The 17,301-nt window shown below is 51.2% G+C and overlaps 6 protein-coding genes across 6 annotated transcripts; 4 read left to right on the forward strand and 2 right to left on the reverse strand.

The window, feature by feature from the left end:
- Window positions 1-279: 279 nt before the first annotated feature.
- Window positions 280-1,193, reverse strand: AA0111_g1281 (hypothetical protein; the record flags this gene model as incomplete). The annotated part of the gene is made up of 3 exons (XM_028646837.1): window positions 280-583; window positions 636-835; window positions 894-1,193. 3 exons carry the CDS (start codon window positions 1,191-1,193, stop codon window positions 280-282), a joined length of 804 nt encoding a protein of 267 aa, XP_028511127.1.
- Window positions 1,194-2,451: 1,258 nt separating this feature from the next.
- AA0111_g1282 (hypothetical protein) lies at window positions 2,452-2,875 on the forward strand (the record flags this gene model as incomplete). Its single annotated transcript, XM_028646848.1, has 2 exons — window positions 2,452-2,746; window positions 2,814-2,875. 2 exons carry the CDS (start codon window positions 2,452-2,454, stop codon window positions 2,873-2,875), a joined length of 357 nt encoding a protein of 118 aa, XP_028511126.1.
- Window positions 2,876-5,651: 2,776 nt separating this feature from the next.
- On the forward strand, window positions 5,652-6,772 carry AA0111_g1283 (hypothetical protein; the record flags this gene model as incomplete). Its single annotated transcript, XM_028646859.1, has 3 exons — window positions 5,652-5,874; window positions 5,931-6,013; window positions 6,089-6,772. The coding sequence occupies 3 exons, from the start codon at window positions 5,652-5,654 to the stop codon at window positions 6,770-6,772; spliced, it is 990 nt and encodes a 329-aa protein (XP_028511125.1).
- Window positions 6,773-7,748: 976 nt separating this feature from the next.
- Window positions 7,749-9,674, forward strand: AA0111_g1284 (hypothetical protein; the record flags this gene model as incomplete). The annotated part of the gene is made up of 2 exons (XM_028646870.1): window positions 7,749-8,015; window positions 8,184-9,674. The coding sequence occupies 2 exons, from the start codon at window positions 7,749-7,751 to the stop codon at window positions 9,672-9,674; spliced, it is 1,758 nt and encodes a 585-aa protein (XP_028511289.1).
- An 849-nt stretch (window positions 9,675-10,523) lies between these two features.
- On the forward strand, window positions 10,524-14,300 carry AA0111_g1285 (hypothetical protein; the record flags this gene model as incomplete). Its single annotated transcript, XM_028646881.1, has 1 exon — window positions 10,524-14,300. The coding sequence occupies one exon, from the start codon at window positions 10,524-10,526 to the stop codon at window positions 14,298-14,300; it is 3,777 nt and encodes a 1,258-aa protein (XP_028511098.1).
- A 322-nt stretch (window positions 14,301-14,622) lies between these two features.
- On the reverse strand, window positions 14,623-15,875 carry AA0111_g1286 (hypothetical protein; the record flags this gene model as incomplete). The annotated part of the gene is made up of 3 exons (XM_028646892.1): window positions 14,623-15,050; window positions 15,107-15,718; window positions 15,767-15,875. The coding sequence occupies 3 exons, from the start codon at window positions 15,873-15,875 to the stop codon at window positions 14,623-14,625; spliced, it is 1,149 nt and encodes a 382-aa protein (XP_028511097.1).
- Between the last annotated feature and the right edge of the window lie 1,426 nt (window positions 15,876-17,301).

A 17,301-nucleotide genomic window follows, 5' to 3' on the forward strand; every position in this document is an offset into this window, starting at 1 on the left:
TATAACAAAGCGTATTAGAGCTATATAGACATACACAGAGAACCTAGAAGCCTACAATACTATTAATCCCTACAATCTCTCTTGTTAGGAGCTAATGTAAGCTGCAAAGTAGAGTGTACTATCTCTGTCTGTTCGAAGTTTCTCTTGCATAGGTTGATGAGAACATTTAGATGATCATAATCATATTCGTCACTCATTACCGCCCCATGTCACCGCCTTCACTCCAGTGCCACGCGCGTTCTATCAACCAACAGGACCGTTGATTCCGACTAGGAAATCTTACAAGTTGCTAGTAATAAAAGAGGTGAGCGCACCAACCCTGGCGTACACACCAGGCTGACCAGGCAGAGCACAGCCGTTGCCCCAAGATACAATGCCAATGAGTTGCTTGCTGGAGCTGATGATGGGACCACCGCTGTCACCCTGGCAAGAGTCCTTGCCACCTTGGGGGACACCAGCGCAGAACATGCGGTCAGTAACGGCAGAAACTGAGTAGTTGTTGCGGCAAGTGGCGCGGGAGACGATTGGTACCGAAACCTTACGAAGAGTGGTAGAGCTGCTGCCACCATCGGTTGTGTCACCCCTGAAGAAAAATTAGCATAATGTACAACCTTCTTTTGATGAGCTTTACTTACCAGCCGAGCACTGTCGCAGTGGAGCCAGCAGCAGGGTCGGAGCCTGAGGCGGCGAGGGTTGCGTATCCAATAGTGGAGCTCGTTGCAACAGGAGTCGAGAGCTTCAGAATGGCGATATCGTTGTCCGAAGTGTTATCGTTGTAGCTGGGGTGAAGGCGGATGGAAGTGACAGTGGAGACAGTTCCACCAGAGCCACGGTTCTAGAGATTGTAAGTATAGGTCTAATTACATCTTATATGATGCGAGGATAGTACTCACAAGAGATCCAGCACGAATGCTGAATGAAGCGGTGGTACGACCAAAGTAGCAGTGAGCCGCACTGACGACCGTGTTGGCGTTGAGAAGAGTACCACCACACAGGTGACCCAATCCAGCAAGTTGAACGCTGACTATGGGAAGGAAATCACCCTGGGAAGCGGCTACGCCACCAACAATATCTGAAGTGTCTGGAGAGCTCTCATCCCAGTTGAATTCGGGCAGTTCCTGTTCCTGGGGAATAGCCGCGCCATAGACGAGGGCCGGGACCGCAAGAGCGGCAAGGATGGACTTGGCGTGCATGTTGGGGACTGTGCAAAGCGACTGGAGTAAAGGTCGTTGAGATGAAGAGAGAAGCGACTGAGTGACTTCTCCAGGCTGGCACGTCTTCCATCTTTATACAACGGAGAGAAAACATGTAATCTCCTTCGTTGTGACTTGCACGAACACGAACCTTCGTATTCGGTCGCACTATGAGGTGCCAGTAGAGACCCCAAGACATTGTGTGCTGGGGATAACTAAAGTCCTTCCAGATATGGAATTGACAAGAAATAGAACGGGGTTGGCAAAACTCGACAACCTACCTTGGCGGAGCTTGTAGAGCCAAGACAATATGGGAAACCCAAGATGTACCTTTACACCGTGTTCGGGCGGTACCGTCATGTGCTGTGTAAGTCATATAATCGCCGATTGGTGGGACGTAGTAGTCGGAAAGAAAATATAGCCATTAGCTTGTCTTGGTACAGTGTAGGAATTCAGCCAGTTGCATGAACGAGGCCGTTATCGGAAGATTCACTTAGATCTAATGGACTGCGCGAATCTCCCTACCTCGATACTTCGTGTAGATTATCGCAGAGTTGCAGAAACGCTGGTGTCAAGGAAAAGAGGAAGCTACCATGGATTTACTTACGCGTCGATGCACTGTGTGCTGGCGAAGAGAGATCGCACATGACGTGGTGCCATCGACAGTTCACCTCCAAGACGTTCCTGGGCGAAACAGGCGTACAAATTGTGAGCACGTCATCTAGTGTGATGAGAGGGCAATGCCTGAAGTGCCGTGGGCAATGCGTAGGGGATATCGGAGAAGTCCCCTTTGATGTTTGAGGGTGTGACGATTAGCGACCCCGAACAGGCAAGAGCCAAGCGTGGGAGGATATCCTTGGCATGAGCTTTGTGGGGTGTACTAACACATCTCAGGCTTAGTCCTACATGATGTGAAACCAGCTGCCAAAGTTGGCATATCGCGATATCTACTTGCACGGAATCGGAATCATATCCGGCCACACTACCGGCGGACACGAGCTGGCATTCATGCAACTGGCATATAGGTCAGTGAGTATGACCGAGATATCATTAAAGTTTTAGGTACCTAGGTGTAAAGCGTCAACATCGATCGGCCCATTACCGCTCATCGCTGCGACACGCTCGCACTATCACATCGCTCCTGGTCTCCCAAGTCTTCTGGATGCCAGTCGCAAACGCAGCTCCAGGTAGAATCCTACTCCTGTGTTTCTCAGGACTCATCGCTCTGTGGCTCCTTGGATTCTTCCAGGCAAACATCATGGATTCTATCCCATCGACTTTCACTATCGAGATCGGTGGCAAACCAGTTGCAAACGTCGAAAAAGACGCTGAGGATGGTTCTCAAGCAAAGCTGGGAGCCGTGCCAGCTATCTTCAGCCTTAAGAATAGCCGATTGCAATCTGGAGATTGGATCATGGGACGCAATCAAGTAGAGAACCGCAGCTATTTGCCAAAACGGGTGTCCTGGTATAAAGCAAATACAGAGAATGAGAAGCTGGTACAGCTCGTGACAGCTAAGAAGGAGGGCGAGTCGTACCAGTTGATCTTCAAAAGTATGTCTTCACGACAGATGTGTGCTTACATAGATATGTCGATTGTGGTTGCTAATGTTGCGCCCAGATGCAAAGTTGATGGTAGATGATGAGGGCATGGTTCTGGCCGATCTACTTGGAGGTGAGTGATTGCGCTCGTCATGCTGTTGAAGCTGCCACTTACGACGATGCAGAGTCGCAATCTGAAGTGAAAGTCATTCTGCAAGACGGTTGATAGGTGCCATGTCTTTTGTTCTGCGAAGCGACTATAGATGAATGGAGATGTCCATGAACGGTCTCAAGAGTTAATGCACAAGGCGTACGCATGCTCTATTTCACGTACAGCATTCAATTAACCCGACTCGTCACACATGTTCATCAAACATAACGAGAGGAGGCTTGTCTTCCGAAGTCCTAGCCTTTCGAATACATGTGAAAGGAGCGTTCTCGCTTACCATAAAGCGCGAAGAGTCCTTGAGGCGCTTGGGTAGCCGCCAACAGCGCATGTTTGGAGGTGTTATTGTGGTATCAACAACGGAAGCAGTAGGTGGGCCATCGAGACACATTACCAGTACACTGGCCAACTGCGACTATAGTACTGTTGAAGATTCCTTCAACGACTATAACCGCTTGGCAGTTCTGGAGATAGTTCTTGACTTTTGTTACACGGCCCTTATTGATGTCCTCAAGTCCGGGACAATCGCCGATTGAACAAGGAATTCGGAAGTCACCAAATATCTCGATCTTCGCCATCAACAAAGTGACGTTGAACTCAAGCTCGGTGCCAAAGTTTGTGGTTTGGTCGTTCGCGGATGGTGCTATTTTGCACTAAAGTTCGGTTATGTCGGCAGGGTAGATTGGGGATTTGGCAGCGGCCTTCAGGCGCCGCTGATCAGCCCAGTCGATGCAGGTATTGATAGTTTTCTCTTGTCATAAATCAGACGGTGGGTCGGACGCATCATCTTGATACCCTAGGAAAGCGAAGATCGCGTCGTCCGATGCATACTCTGGGTAGCCGTAGAACAGATTTTTGAGCACGACCATGCTATCCGATCCTTGATGGTCGGCTAGTGAGCATGATCCTTCCGGTTTGTTGAACCTGGCTATGATGTTGCAGAGATGTTGGCGCACAATATCTCGACATGTCTCCTCACCGATCACTCGAATAATTGCTTCGTAGGCTACTCGTGAGGTGAGTGGACGTGGTGAGTAAATGATCGGAACGTAAGTTTCAGCTACGCCGCTTCCTCCCTATAATCATTGGACAATGGACTACTATTATGAGGTTGTACTTACCGATTTCGCGATTTGTTCGATTCCCAAGAGAGTATCTACAAGTCTAGACTTTCCCTGCCCAATCTTACCTACAACTGCGACGAACTCCGGCTTGCTTTGATAGTCTGCAAGCACATCTTGTGTTTTGTTTCGCAGTGCTGCAGCCAGGTGTGGGTTTTTGTCCGCCTTTGCCGCGACGACTCAGGCTGCATCTTCAAGCAAGCACTCGCGGCTTTTAGAAACTCGCTGTGGTAGATGGGTAGTTCGGCGGGCGCTTCCCCTGCTGGTTCACGACGATAGGAGTCTTCGCCGTCGTCAATGAACTCTTCGTATTCGGCTAGTCTTCGTCGTACACGCCGTTTCGCTGATGGAGGAATTGAGTTTTGCGTTGTTGATTGCAATGGGCCGTCGACTGTAATTGATAGTTCCTCATTATAACTATTAACATATAGAGATCAAGTTGTAGCAAGCAAGGGGCGGTATGATACTGACCTGGTCTCGTTCTCTGACTCGCCATGATGGGGCAAGTAGTGCTTCGACAAAGCAAGCGCGCTTATGACTGCGACATCAAACGTTCAGATCTTGCTTGTTCATGAACGAAGATGCTGTGGCTGTAACGGAGCAACCTTCGCTGAAGTACAGACATTCCAGTGCTTATACGAGTAGGCATGGCAATATATATATATATATATACAGCGGAAGCAAGCATGTGTTTGGACATGATAGATTTCATGGCGACGCGAAGCATACGCAAGACAGTGCCATTCGGAGTGTATTCCTCACAAATGCTTCGCAGCGAAGCAAGATTAAGACAATGTACCCCGATCAAGGACAATGTCCTTGCTTAAGGATCCTTGTCTGAGTTGCCTGATCCTGTCACACAAATGGAGGCGTTCTCTAGTTGACCTTGAGCTAACAATGTGTGTTTTGTCAAGACACTGTCTCACATATCTTAGATTGAGATTTGGTATACCGGAAATTTTGTGAAACCGATGGTTCGATCGCTGCAGTCTCCCATGCCAGTGCATCCTGTATGCACGGATCTGCGCACAGTTGAAGGCAGCCACAGGCTCCCACCAATTGATAGGCTTCCACAATCTCGGCTATGTCCATCTGCCAAGGACGATTGACGAAGGAGTGATGAATGAAGAAGCCTTCTGTCTCATGAGAACATTGGCAGACAAGCGAACGGACGTTGCTCACAACCATACATCTTGCGTTGTAGTGGGTGCTGCTGTAAGCACAGGCCAAGGGGACGGCCGGCGTTTTGGTCGGCCCGAGCATAGCGCGTCCTGGGATATCAGTTCCAGAAACTTCTGCCTCGAGCTCCCCTCTACATAACCTGCAGAACTCTCCTTCTGTATTCCACACCATCGCTCTAATTCGCGCGCCGTGAAGCTCAGTCCCAGCATCAGCGCTTTTTATTGTAAGTATTGAACGCCCTCTTCCAATTTTCGAATGATGAGACACAAGCTGGCACCAGTCTGAGAAGACTTGTACTCTTTGCATGCGGATCAGCTGCTTAGACTTTTTAGTCGCCTTCTGACAATACCTCACTACGCGTTTATCTTTGCATAAAAAGAAGGGATTGAAGCTAACAAGCCTTTCGCAGAAGTTTTATCGAGACCGAGCGCGCTCTTCAGACATCACCATGGTCCTCCACAACCCGAACAACTGGCATTGGGTCAACAAGGATGTGTCAGGATGGACGCGCGAGTACCTCGACAAGGAGCTCACGCAGATATCAGCGGAGCAGGATGGCGTGACAGCAAAGATCGATAAAGTCGTAAGCATGGATGGTGACGTAGACGTGAGCCAACGCAAAGGCAAAGTGATTACCATCTTTGATGTGAAACTGAAGCTCGAATACTCGGGTAGGTCTTTCTCGGTTGCACTCTTCTTGGGCGAGCTGAGCTGACTCGGTCGGCAGGCAAGAACAAAGAGGGCGAAGAGGCTAGCGGCACCATTACCGTCCCCGAAGTCGCTCATGACACCGAGGAAGACGAGTATGTCGTATGTTCCCTTCGCTGGCACCGCCCTTGATTTCTCCATGTGACCTTGTGCATCGCGACTAACAGTTCGCCATAGTTTGAGGTAGATGTCTACTCGGACGAGAGCAGCAAACAGCCCGTAAAGGACCTAGTACGATCCAAGATCCTACCGCAGCTGCGTAAAAGCTTCACCCAGCTTGCGCCCGCGGTCATGGCGGAACACGGAAAGGATATCCAGCATGCACCAGGCGTGAACCCTGGTAGCAGCTTCACAGCGCCAAAGGTATACTCGAGCTCAAGCGTGAACAAGTCCAGCTCCAAGACGGAAGCATCTGGCTCTCAAAAGAGCAGCTCTGGCGCAGTTGTCAATGTGACTACCATCACCGACAGCACAGAGTTCCGCACAGATGCGGCCAACCTCTACCAGACTTTCACAGACCCGCAACGCATCGCTGCGTTCACGCGGGCCCCACCAAGGAACTGGACAGGCGCACAACCTGGCGGCACATTCGAGCTCTTCGGCGGAAACGTCAGTGGAGAGTTCACCGAGCTCCAGGAACCCACACACATCGTCCAGAAATGGCGACTTGCACAATGGCCTGCGGGACACTACTCGACCCTGTCGATATGGTTTGATCAGAACGATGTTGATGCTGTGACGGTCATGAGGGTAGAGTGGAAGGGTGTACCAGTTGGTCAAGAGGAACCCACCAAGACCAACTGGGACCAGTACTACGTCCGAAGTATCAAGACGACTTTTGGTTTCGGTACAGTATTGTAGTTGACCAGCAGCCTCGATTGCATCATTGCATGGCATGGAGTAAGAGGCGTTGGGAGGACTTGACGATTGCTATGAAGTGATGGAAATGGGTAGATCAATACCTACCACAATGGTATGAACCCCAATGAGATATGTTTGAATGACAACCTTTGACTGTGTCCCGTGCTTGTTTTTAAGGCGAACCTCGTGTTTCATGGCGCTAGCTGTTCTGGGTATTGACGCGACAACTCCACTCCGATTCCGTACGTGGTATTCTTTTCCTAGCTCTTTGGTCCGACAATCAGACAACCACTATCTAGGGTAAGCAAGACAATGTTCCCTCTGCAAGGAATGTCATAGAGGGATTTATCGAAGCCGCGGCGCCGAAGAGACCTTGTCTGTCCGTACTCACGGATATCCGGTGCCTACCACCTTCCCATAAAGGCATAGATCATCTTCCACTATCGCCTCAACCGCGATCAAGCCATGTAAGCTTGTACAAGCCTTTGCTAATGCAAGCTTGGGATCGAATAGCGGGGTACCTTCCTGGTAGCTTCTCGCTCGGTTGACAGTCGCGAGCTTCATGGTCTTCGTGGATCTCATCAATTGAGCGCTTTTGTTTGGACTGAAACACCGTCGCTAATTCGTCTACATTCAAGCGACCGATCTTTATACCATCAACACATTCACGTGAATTTCAAATAGCGAAGGGCCGTATGCGAATGCGGATGCACCGAAGTGTACCATGACGTCGTTGGTACGAGCACTGGATTACGGCCAGCATGCACGGCACCGAGATAAGCAGATACTTAGCTCACATGGGAAGGTGAGAGCTGGCTGTCGGACCTGCATAAACTTCGAGGATAAAATGTAGTTGGTATGCGTCATATGAGAAGCTGCTTTGCTCTTCTTCTAGCCACCGCTACCTTTGCTCTCTCCTCACCTCTATTGAGTCGGACAAGTTCATCAATACGCGGAAACTTGCGACAACTTCGACATGAAGAGCACGCAGAAGCTACTTGCCGCGCCTTTGCTGGCAGCTGGTACCCTTGCGCAGTTTGTACCCGCGCCCACGGATTTAATCACCAAGGAAGGCTATGCGAACATCAGCGTACGATACAAGGAGGTACCTACGGGTATCTGCGAGCTTGATCCAAATGTGAAGAGCTACAGTGGATATGCGGATATTGCGGAGGATCAGCACGTCTTCTGGTGGTTCTTTGAGTCGCGCAACCAGGATCCCTCTGAGGCGCCATTGACAGTGGTAAGTCGCATCGTCTAGAGAAACTCGTCTTTTCAGTCATGTTTTGAAGGAATTGTTTATGGCAGTATATTCAGTGTAGTCATGACCTATGAGTATCTACGGGCTAAAATTAGGATGATTCAAGCTTCTCATTAAAACACATGAAGGATGTACTAATGTTGTTTGCAGTGGATCAATGGAGGCCCAGGCTCCAGCTCAATGATCGGTCTCTTCCAGGAACTGGGACCATGCGGTATTGGACCAGATCTGAAGCCGTTCAACAACCCGTACTCGTGGAGCAATGCAAGCAACATGCTGTTTATCGATCAGCCTACCGATGTTGGCTTCTCCTACTCAATTCCTATCCCAGGCTACTCAGACGGTAGCACCATCGTTCAACTGCCAAACGCGACTTGCCCAGACTACGCGCAGACGTACGGAACATGCGGAACATACTCCAAGCCAGACCACACTTTGACTGCCAACAGCACAGAGGGTGCGGCGCCAGGCATGTGGAAGACACTGCAAGGTTTCATGGGTGCATTCCCGCAGTACTCGCGCAACGGCTTCAGCTTTACAACTGAAAGCTACGGAGGTCACTACGGACCCGTCTTCAACGCCTACTTCCTCGAGCAGAATGCAAAGAACATTTCTGGCGCCCACAAGATCGAGCTTGAGAATGTGCTTATCGGAAACGGATGGTTCGACCCTCTTGTCCAGTACCAGGCTTACTACAACTACTCTGTTTACCCTGGAAATACCTATGACTATGACCCGTACAACGACACGGTCAAAGCTGAGTGGTACAACAACATGTATGGCCCGGGTAACTGCTACGACCGAACCGTGCAATGCTACGAGACTGGAATCAACTCTGTGTGTGCCAGCGCGGATGACTTCTGCTACTCCAAGGTCGAGAATCTCTACGATATCTACAGTGGACGTGACGAGTACGACATGAGGGAGCTGACGCCAGACCCGTTCCCCTACGGATACTTTGCCGATTACCTGAATCTTCCAGAGGTGCAAAAGGCGATCGGTGCATTCCAGAACTTCTCTCAGAGTTCCAGCACGGTCTCTGCTGCGTTTGGCAACACGGGTGACGATGACCGTCCATCAGGTACCATTGCGGCTTGCCAGGAGCTGCTCGATGCGGGCGTTCAGGTCATGTTGTACTATGGTGACGCGGATTACAACTGCAACTGGCTTGGTGGACAAGTTGTCGCTAGCATGATCAACGCGACAGGCTATTCTGAGGCTGGTTTCACCAACATCACCACCAGCGACGGCATCGTCCATGGCCAGGTCAAGCAGGCGGGTCTCTTCTCTTTCCTTCGCATCTACGAGTCTGGTCACGAGGTACCCTTCTACCAGCCTCTTGCATCGCTAGAGATCTTCGAGCGTGCGCTGAAGCAGGTTGATATTGCGACCGGTAAGGAGAAGTGTCATGCCGACTATCTGACTGTGGGCACACCGACAAGTGACTACAGGGAGGGTAATGCTACGATCCAGTTTGAGGTACTGCCGGCAAACGCGACTTACAACACGGCGCTCAATGGACCGGACCCTGAGCCTACTTGGGCAGCAGATGCAGAGGTTGCGAAGAGGGCACTGAGGAAGCGCGATGTTGGAAGGTTGGGAAGGCCGATTAAGTCGAGGGGCGGAAAGAGGCCTGCTTGAATTGGTGGGCGAGTAGCTGGTTATCCGCGGCTCTAATGTATTTTCACATGAATGTTGAATGAAAAAGCATATCATGACATGGCCTTATCTCCTGTCTAGGCTATAGTGGGGTTGTAGTACGAGGCCGTGTGGCACTCACACGGCATACATTTGGCGCTAACTAGTGCGATGAGCTTCTAACGTCATAATGGTCTGTATGATTGTCAATCATCAGCTACGATGTTCACTGTCTCCATCCATGAACGTCTTCGTCCATGGAAGCCTCCTTTTTCTAGATCGTCTAGAAGCACCTGCATAAAAGTTCTAGCGGACCGAGCTCTTGCGGGTAAAGAAAGTCTACGCGAGGCCGTTGCAAGAGCGTTCCAAAAGTCGCGGTTAAGAGGGACTGGTGCGGGAAGATCCCCTGCTAGCGGGCGTCGCATGAACCTTGGTGTTGGGAGAGGAGGTCGCATCAGCATTCACGGGCAGCCACGACGAAGCGCAACCGAGTCAACAGTATCGACCTTCTTTCTGCTTACAGGAGGCGGCCACGACATTCCGGCACCTGCTTACCTGATTCACACACACACACGTCGAGGACGCAATTGACGTCGTCGCGCCTCACCCGCTTAGCGTTCCGAAAGTCGTGCCACACCGGAATCGCATCACCAACTTTTCTAGTCACTGCCGCAGAGCCCCAACAACGCCGCGGTCAACTTTTCCCCGCCCGGTGATGGTGCGCTTCGGTGCAAGGCCTCGCTGAGAGGCACCATAACCGCCCGAACCAGCCCCGCCTGGCAACAACGACGCTCCCTGCAGTCCGCGTAGCAGCAACGCGAAAGCCGCCGCGCGGCGACACGAAACACAGCAATGGCGCCCTCGGGGACGTCGATGTTCTCCAAGCTCAGGCCCGGCCATGCGAAGCGCAATGCCTCGAGTCTCGCTTCACCAGAGCCCGTTCCAAGCCCCGCCGCCCACGCCCACGCCCACGCCCATAACCCTCTACCCTCGCCGTCGCATACCACACCCGAGTACTTTTCCTCCCCGCGCTTCAACGACAATGCCAGCTACACCTCAGGCTCCCCCATATCGCCCTATCCGCCTCAGTTACCGCCCATCACACGCGTCGCCTCGAAGCTCGACAAGTCTGTGTCGCCCAACAGTTCCCAATACACCACCAGTCAGCACTCGGCAAGCACTGGGGGCGGCAGCAGTAACATGGCACAGGACCGCGGTATGCTCTCCCCGCCCCAAAGGATACAGGGCCATTTGTCTCCTGGCTATGAGAACAAGCCGCTCTCTGCGCGCTCGAACGCTGGAAGCACTCCCACGAGCGCGAATCGACCAACACAGAACGTGCCACAGAAGACTGAACCTGCACCATCGTCTGAGACACCTCCCCAGTCATCCTCACATCTAGCACCCTCCGTCATATCCCCCAGCTATACCAACTTCTCCAAATCACAGACGTCACTATTGAGTGGCATCAGCGACAAACTCACAGGCAGTTCCAAGGGCACCTCAACACCAACGGCAGCCCCCAGCAAGTCAAAGTCGAGACTGACCCTGCGCAACCCCATGTCGCTTCTAATGCGACGAAGGTCAGGACAGACCCTGGACCCGCTCGCCGACGAATCGCTTGTCACTCAACGGTCGCCGTCGAATGTCCCTCCCATGCCCGACAACTACGACCCCAGTATTCGCGGAAAGATCAGACATGATTTTGACGCGCCCAGACTGAACCGAGGCTACTCCTACAACAATGCGTCAGAGGGAGGGGAAGCGCAGGAGGAGATTGCTCGTGCCAGCCCACCAAAGATCGAGAAGGAGCATACACCAGTGTTCCGTGAGCACTTTGACGATGACACCAGCTACGAACAGTCGCAAGCTGCCATACGAGCAGAGCAGCTAGTGAACAATGACTTCCTCGCAAGAAACTCAGTACAATTCCCTCCACCTGATCGCTCAGCTCCCCCTCCACCGCAACCCAAGAACTCGCCGCCGCTGCTGCCGCCTCCTCCTCCTCCACAAGCGTCTCCACCACCTCGACCGTCTTTCCAGGGTTTTGAGAACGGATCCTCGGTTTTATCACCTGTACAAGAGTCAGAGAATCCCCTGGATATCTCTACAGATATTACTCCACGGAAGAACAAGTCGACAAAGTCACCGCCGCCCCCTGCACGATCGAGGGCAACGTCTGTTACAGACCCATCCTTCCAGCCAGCGGGGCTACCAGCACATTTTAGCAGTCGAGCGTCTAGGTTCAGCTTTCAAATATCTGGAGGGCCGGATTCCGCGCAAGAGAAGATGCTCGAGGAGCGACACAAGGCCAAGGAGGCAGAGAAGAAGCAGGCGCGGAACTCTACCAACTCGGTCGAAGATGAGTACGACGATTATGGCATGGACGACTACGACGACATGGATGGCGGCTTTGACGAAGAGATACCAATGCTTGGTGAGGAGGACGAATTTGGCGGTGGTCTAGGAGACCAAACGCTGGACTCTGGCATTAACAACTTCGATTTCTCATCTCTGTCGATACAGCAGCAGAGCCTGAACGATACCACGAGTCCTATGAACATGATGCAGATGCCTGTTGACATGAACGGAAACCCTATCGGTTTTGCCATGTCGCAGGAGATGCTTCAGCAGTATCAGATGTCCATGATGGGTGGTCAACCGAATCAACAGGGTATGGCGAATATGCAGGCTTCGGGATGGAACCTGACAAGCCTTTCGGGTAAGCCTGTTGAGCCTTCTCCAGTCGAAACCCCTGGGACATCCGAAGATGCGGCGCCTTCAGATGCAAAACAACAGAACTTTGTGAATCTCGATCTCGATGACGACATGTACTTTGACGACGGCCTCATTGGCGACCAGGACGACATTGAGCCTACAGAATTTGACGAAAATGTCTTCGACGACCCTAACGGGCCACTATACGAGAGGAAAGTTAAGTTTGCTGAAGACGAGTTGTCACCTACTACTCACCAGTCGCGTGCACTTGATGCCTTGAACTCGGAAACAGGTTACGAGGCGGATGATGACACTGTACCAAAGCACTTCGAGAAGTCGGAACCTTCACTCGCACACAAGACTTCGATCGCACAGCAGCGGCCTGTACCCAGCCTCGATAACCTCAGCGCATATCACAGTGCGCTCGCTGATGCAGCACAACGCGCTGAGGCTGCTGGCCGCTTCACCAGAAAAGCGAGTGTGGATGCTGGTCAGACTAGTTTTGACGTTGACGATCAGCCCTCACCCAGCCATTCGCGGCCTAGCCTTGTTCCTGACGACGGGCGCTTTAGTGTAGATACCATCAGCTTCCCGCAGGACGATGACATCTACGGCATGAGCTCTGGCTATGTGGACGACTACGACTACGACTACAGCGATTTTGACTCGGCCATGGAAGATGACCCAATCATTGCCGAGGCCAACGCTGAAGCCCTGGCTTATGATGATGAGGGATTCTACGGCCAAGAGTTCGGTTTCTACGCATCTGGAAACGGCGAGTCACCCAGCGCTTGGGGTGGCTTCTTTGGGCCATCTGGTCTTGGTCGTACGGTCAGCGGTCGCAACGCTGTGCGAGAACCGAACTTGACGCCCATCACGGAGCGTAGCGAGTATAGCACGCGCAATTCATTCATCAGTCTCAATCACTTCCGCGACGGACAACAGCCAATGTCAAGTCCTGGCTTAGCGCAGCTTGCTCGTATGAGTCCGTACGGCTTTCCTGGACCTGAAGAGGAGGGAGATATGAGTCTCGACGCACTGCTCAAGCTGCGCAAGGGTGCCTTCGGGAGCAGTGTTGCCAGTTTACCAGTCAGTGCTGCCAACAGTCCGCGCAACTCTTCTCCCATGGGCATGCAGTTCGTACCCCGAACATCAAGTCCTGTGGGTAATCGCATGAGAGAGCAGCCCTCTGACTCACTCGAGAGCTCATACTCTTCGAACAACATCTCTTCTGATTACCAGAACGACAATCAAGACAATGAAGAGGACGACGAGGGACTCACGGATGCGGTTAATGGCGCGTACGAGTCTGGCCGCTCTAGCGAAGATGATTACGACGGAGACGAACGACCCGAAAGTCCTACTCTCACAGCTAGCGATTACAATAGTCTCTCCAGTCCGACTGGATATGGTGTTGGGAACGAAGCACCACTTCTGCCTCCCATTTCGGAACTATATGCCCAGCACAACATGATGAGTCTAGCAATGTCCCCAAGTGGCATGTCCGCCACCTCACCGTCCAATATCTCTCTCCCCGTATCGCCATTTCCAATGCCACTCTCGTCGCCATACCTACCGCAACACCAAAATCGACCACCCAATCCACCTTCAATCGACACTTCGCTCTCTTCGCCATCCGCACCTACCGTTTCTACGTCTGGCGGACCACGGAGACAAAGCATGGGTCTTAGTCCCATCTCAAACTCCTCTCCCATTACACCGAATGGCGGAAGCGGTGGCGGCTGGAACCGTGGTCATAGTAGGAAGGGTAGTGCAGCGGATAGCGTGACATATGTACGCGAACACGACGAAGCTGGAGAAGGGAGATGGGTACTAGAACGTCGACGCACGGCTGAAAGCGGGGAATTGGAGTTGATTGGTAGGGAAATTGTGGAAGGCGGACGGATATGAAAAGACGTGCTGACATGAAACCGCCTTTTCCTCCTAGTCTTCGGAGATATATGGACTGACTGGTAGAAGGAGGTTCGGAGACAGGATTTGCATTGATGGCGTTTTTTTTTCTGGCATGGAGCGATGTTTTGCTGCTGTGTGAACGTGGCATTTGGACTTGCCCTTTTTTAAAGCGATGAAGAAAGAGAGGCTGGTTCCTTTTTTTTTACGAAGATGAGCGGATGAATGATTAATCAGATACCTCGATTATTACAATCATGAATGTTTTTTGTCTTGTACTTTGGAATTTTTGAGAGTGATGTTGAAGATATCACATCTCCTACTACAACGTGTCTGCAATTCTCTTTTCCCGAATCAATATCCTCGCAGCCAAATCCGGAAACACCAACTCGTCATGAACCTGGTTCTTCGGTCTTCCTTCACCCGGGCGAAATGCAAGTTCGTACTTGGTTAAGAAGTGAACCACAATCATCTTGACCTCGTTGGCAGTGAAGAAGCGGCCTGGGCACGCATGGGGCCCGTATCCAAAGTGCAGCCACTCGGTGTCTATGCTAGAGAACTGGTGACGGTTCTCTTCGCCTGGGACAAGACGCTTGTAGTAGTAACGCCATCCATCGAAGCGCTCTGGGTCGTGAACGATCTGCGGATCCGCTGATATGGAACTGGCAGCCACACAGACTTGTGTGCCTTTGGGGATGTGGGTGCCATCGGAGAGGGTCAGTGACTTGGCGGCATAGCGTTGGAAACTCACTGCGATGCGTTAGAGTGCACCCCTGTATTTTGTTGTTTAGGGAGATAGGGCTTACGTAGTTGCGGGGGATTCACCCGCTGAGATTCTTTCATGAAGCTGTCCAGCTTGCGCATTCGGAATAATGTCTTCTGGTTTAAGTCGCCGTCCTCTTTGATCGCAGCGAGAGCTTCTTCTAGTATAGGCCCGATGTATTCCGGATAAGCGCAGAGGTCATACAGCACTTGTGTTGCCGTTAGTGCCGCAGGCGGAATCGACGCTTGGCTCATGATCAACGCTCGGTGTGCTATGTTGGTAGGATCGCTCTCGTTCTCAGTTTTCGCAAGATCCATCATCCACTGTACAAAGTCGTTTGGTTTCACGTAGCCTTGAGGACTCTCTGCTTGCTCTTTTCGACGTCGTTCCACAAGTGGGACGATGAGACGTCGAGCTTCTCTAACGCAGTGTTTTGCTCCCCATCGGACTGGTAGAAGATGGACAATGAAAGGGTGAAGGAAGGTCGGGAAGAGTCTGAGTATAATGCCTGTCGGAATAGCCGTTTCTGTGTACTTGATCGACGCTTGCAGCCACGCTTCGTTCTTGCAAAGGTCAGGTCCGACGATGAAGTGAGCGGACATGCGGGTGGTGATCCGGTTTAGAAGGCGCATTAAATCTACCTCCTTCCATTCGTCTGATATTTTCTGTTAGATCGTATTCGCAGTGAATAGTGATTCCATACCTTTGCATTCGGGCGTTTCCTCAGACGTAGCGGCCTCAAGTTCCTTCTGCATGATGGGTATGAAGTAATGTAATGCTGGAGTCAGCTTGCTCAAGACAGCCTTTGTCATGATGCTGCTATCTACCGTAAGCTGCAACATCGAGTATTTGCCCACGAAGTTCTGGACAACCACAGGTCAGTGGCAAATCGCGTTAGGTGAGTTCGTTTGCACTTCCAATATCACATTTTGTGAGGTGATATTTTGCAGTGTAAGAAGAGAGAACTTACTCGATATAGCCCATGAGAAAAACTAAGTTCTGACTCAGGGAAAGCTTTAAGCTCGTTCAAGTATTTGTTCGAAACGACAAGTAGGTCGATATCAGCACGGAGAAGTTTGAACATCGAAGTTTTGCTCTGTATGAGAAACTACAATTAGCCCTCTCTTGCCAAACATGAAACACCTGTTTGGGGGAGACTGACTTGGCTGTATCCTTGGGCCAGTATGGATGAAGCATTCTGAAGAAAACGGTAACGTAGAAGGAAGATTGGTTCTAACCATGATCGACGGTCAACAATTGGCGCTTTGACATTTTCTGTCCTGTGTATGAAGAAACTGAGAAAGTAAGAGATGATCACGATCAGAATGATAGGTGCACGTATGTCTCCCATCATGATAAAGCTAAGTCAAATTCCAGGTTGTGTGGATGACTGGCACGAATGACCTTGAACAACTCATGTTATCTATGATCTTGCAACAATATTTTGTAGAGAGAGATGAGGGTTAGTGAGATGATCACACGGGATGTCGGTCAGCGAGACAGACACCCAAGACAACGTCCTATGGAGTACGTAGGCCAGCGGCCCACTACATGGCTCGATATACCTATCAATTAAAGTACCGACGAAAACAAGATATACTTTTCAGTTCGTATCTACGATCGTTCTTGGTAACGGCCTTTTCTGTTTCGGCGTTTTTCCGGCACCATCACGGTGTCAGCAACGTGCGTCACCTATGGTGACTAGTCACAAACTCCCCGGTTTTGCTTGACTGAACAAATTCACCGGGATCGATGGTCTTAACAAACCCGCCGATGTTGCGTACCTGGGCAGGGTGATCGAACTGTGTGCCAGAACACCAAGAGGACTCAAGCGTTGCACATCGGTTCTGCGACTAGTGTAAGGATTTCACAGGCCATTTTACCCATCTTTGACTCCGACCCCGACGGCCAGGCTATGAGTACATCGATATATACAAACACACACCAACTTGGCCGCAATTGAGATGGTATCTCTGCCACTATTAGTGACTTTGGAGTCATCGACCATTGTGACCGAGACGAGATAATCGCCTGGAGGAGCGTATGTGAGATCATCGCGGTGGAGACTGCTTCTCGTGTATTTAGTAGCACGTGAATTGTCTATATGCTCCGAGTGCTAGACACCGACTTTGTCCAACTGAGCCTTCGCTCTCTATATAGCCCGCGCATCTTGCTTTCAACGTAGACCAAACAAACAGGAGGCTCTGAGCCCTCTCTCTGCATCCAGAAAACTTGATT

Source organism: Alternaria arborescens, assembly GCF_004154835.1.
Source record: "Alternaria arborescens strain FERA 675 chromosome Unknown contig_2, whole genome shotgun sequence".
NCBI lineage: Eukaryota > Fungi > Ascomycota > Dothideomycetes > Pleosporales > Pleosporaceae > Alternaria > Alternaria arborescens.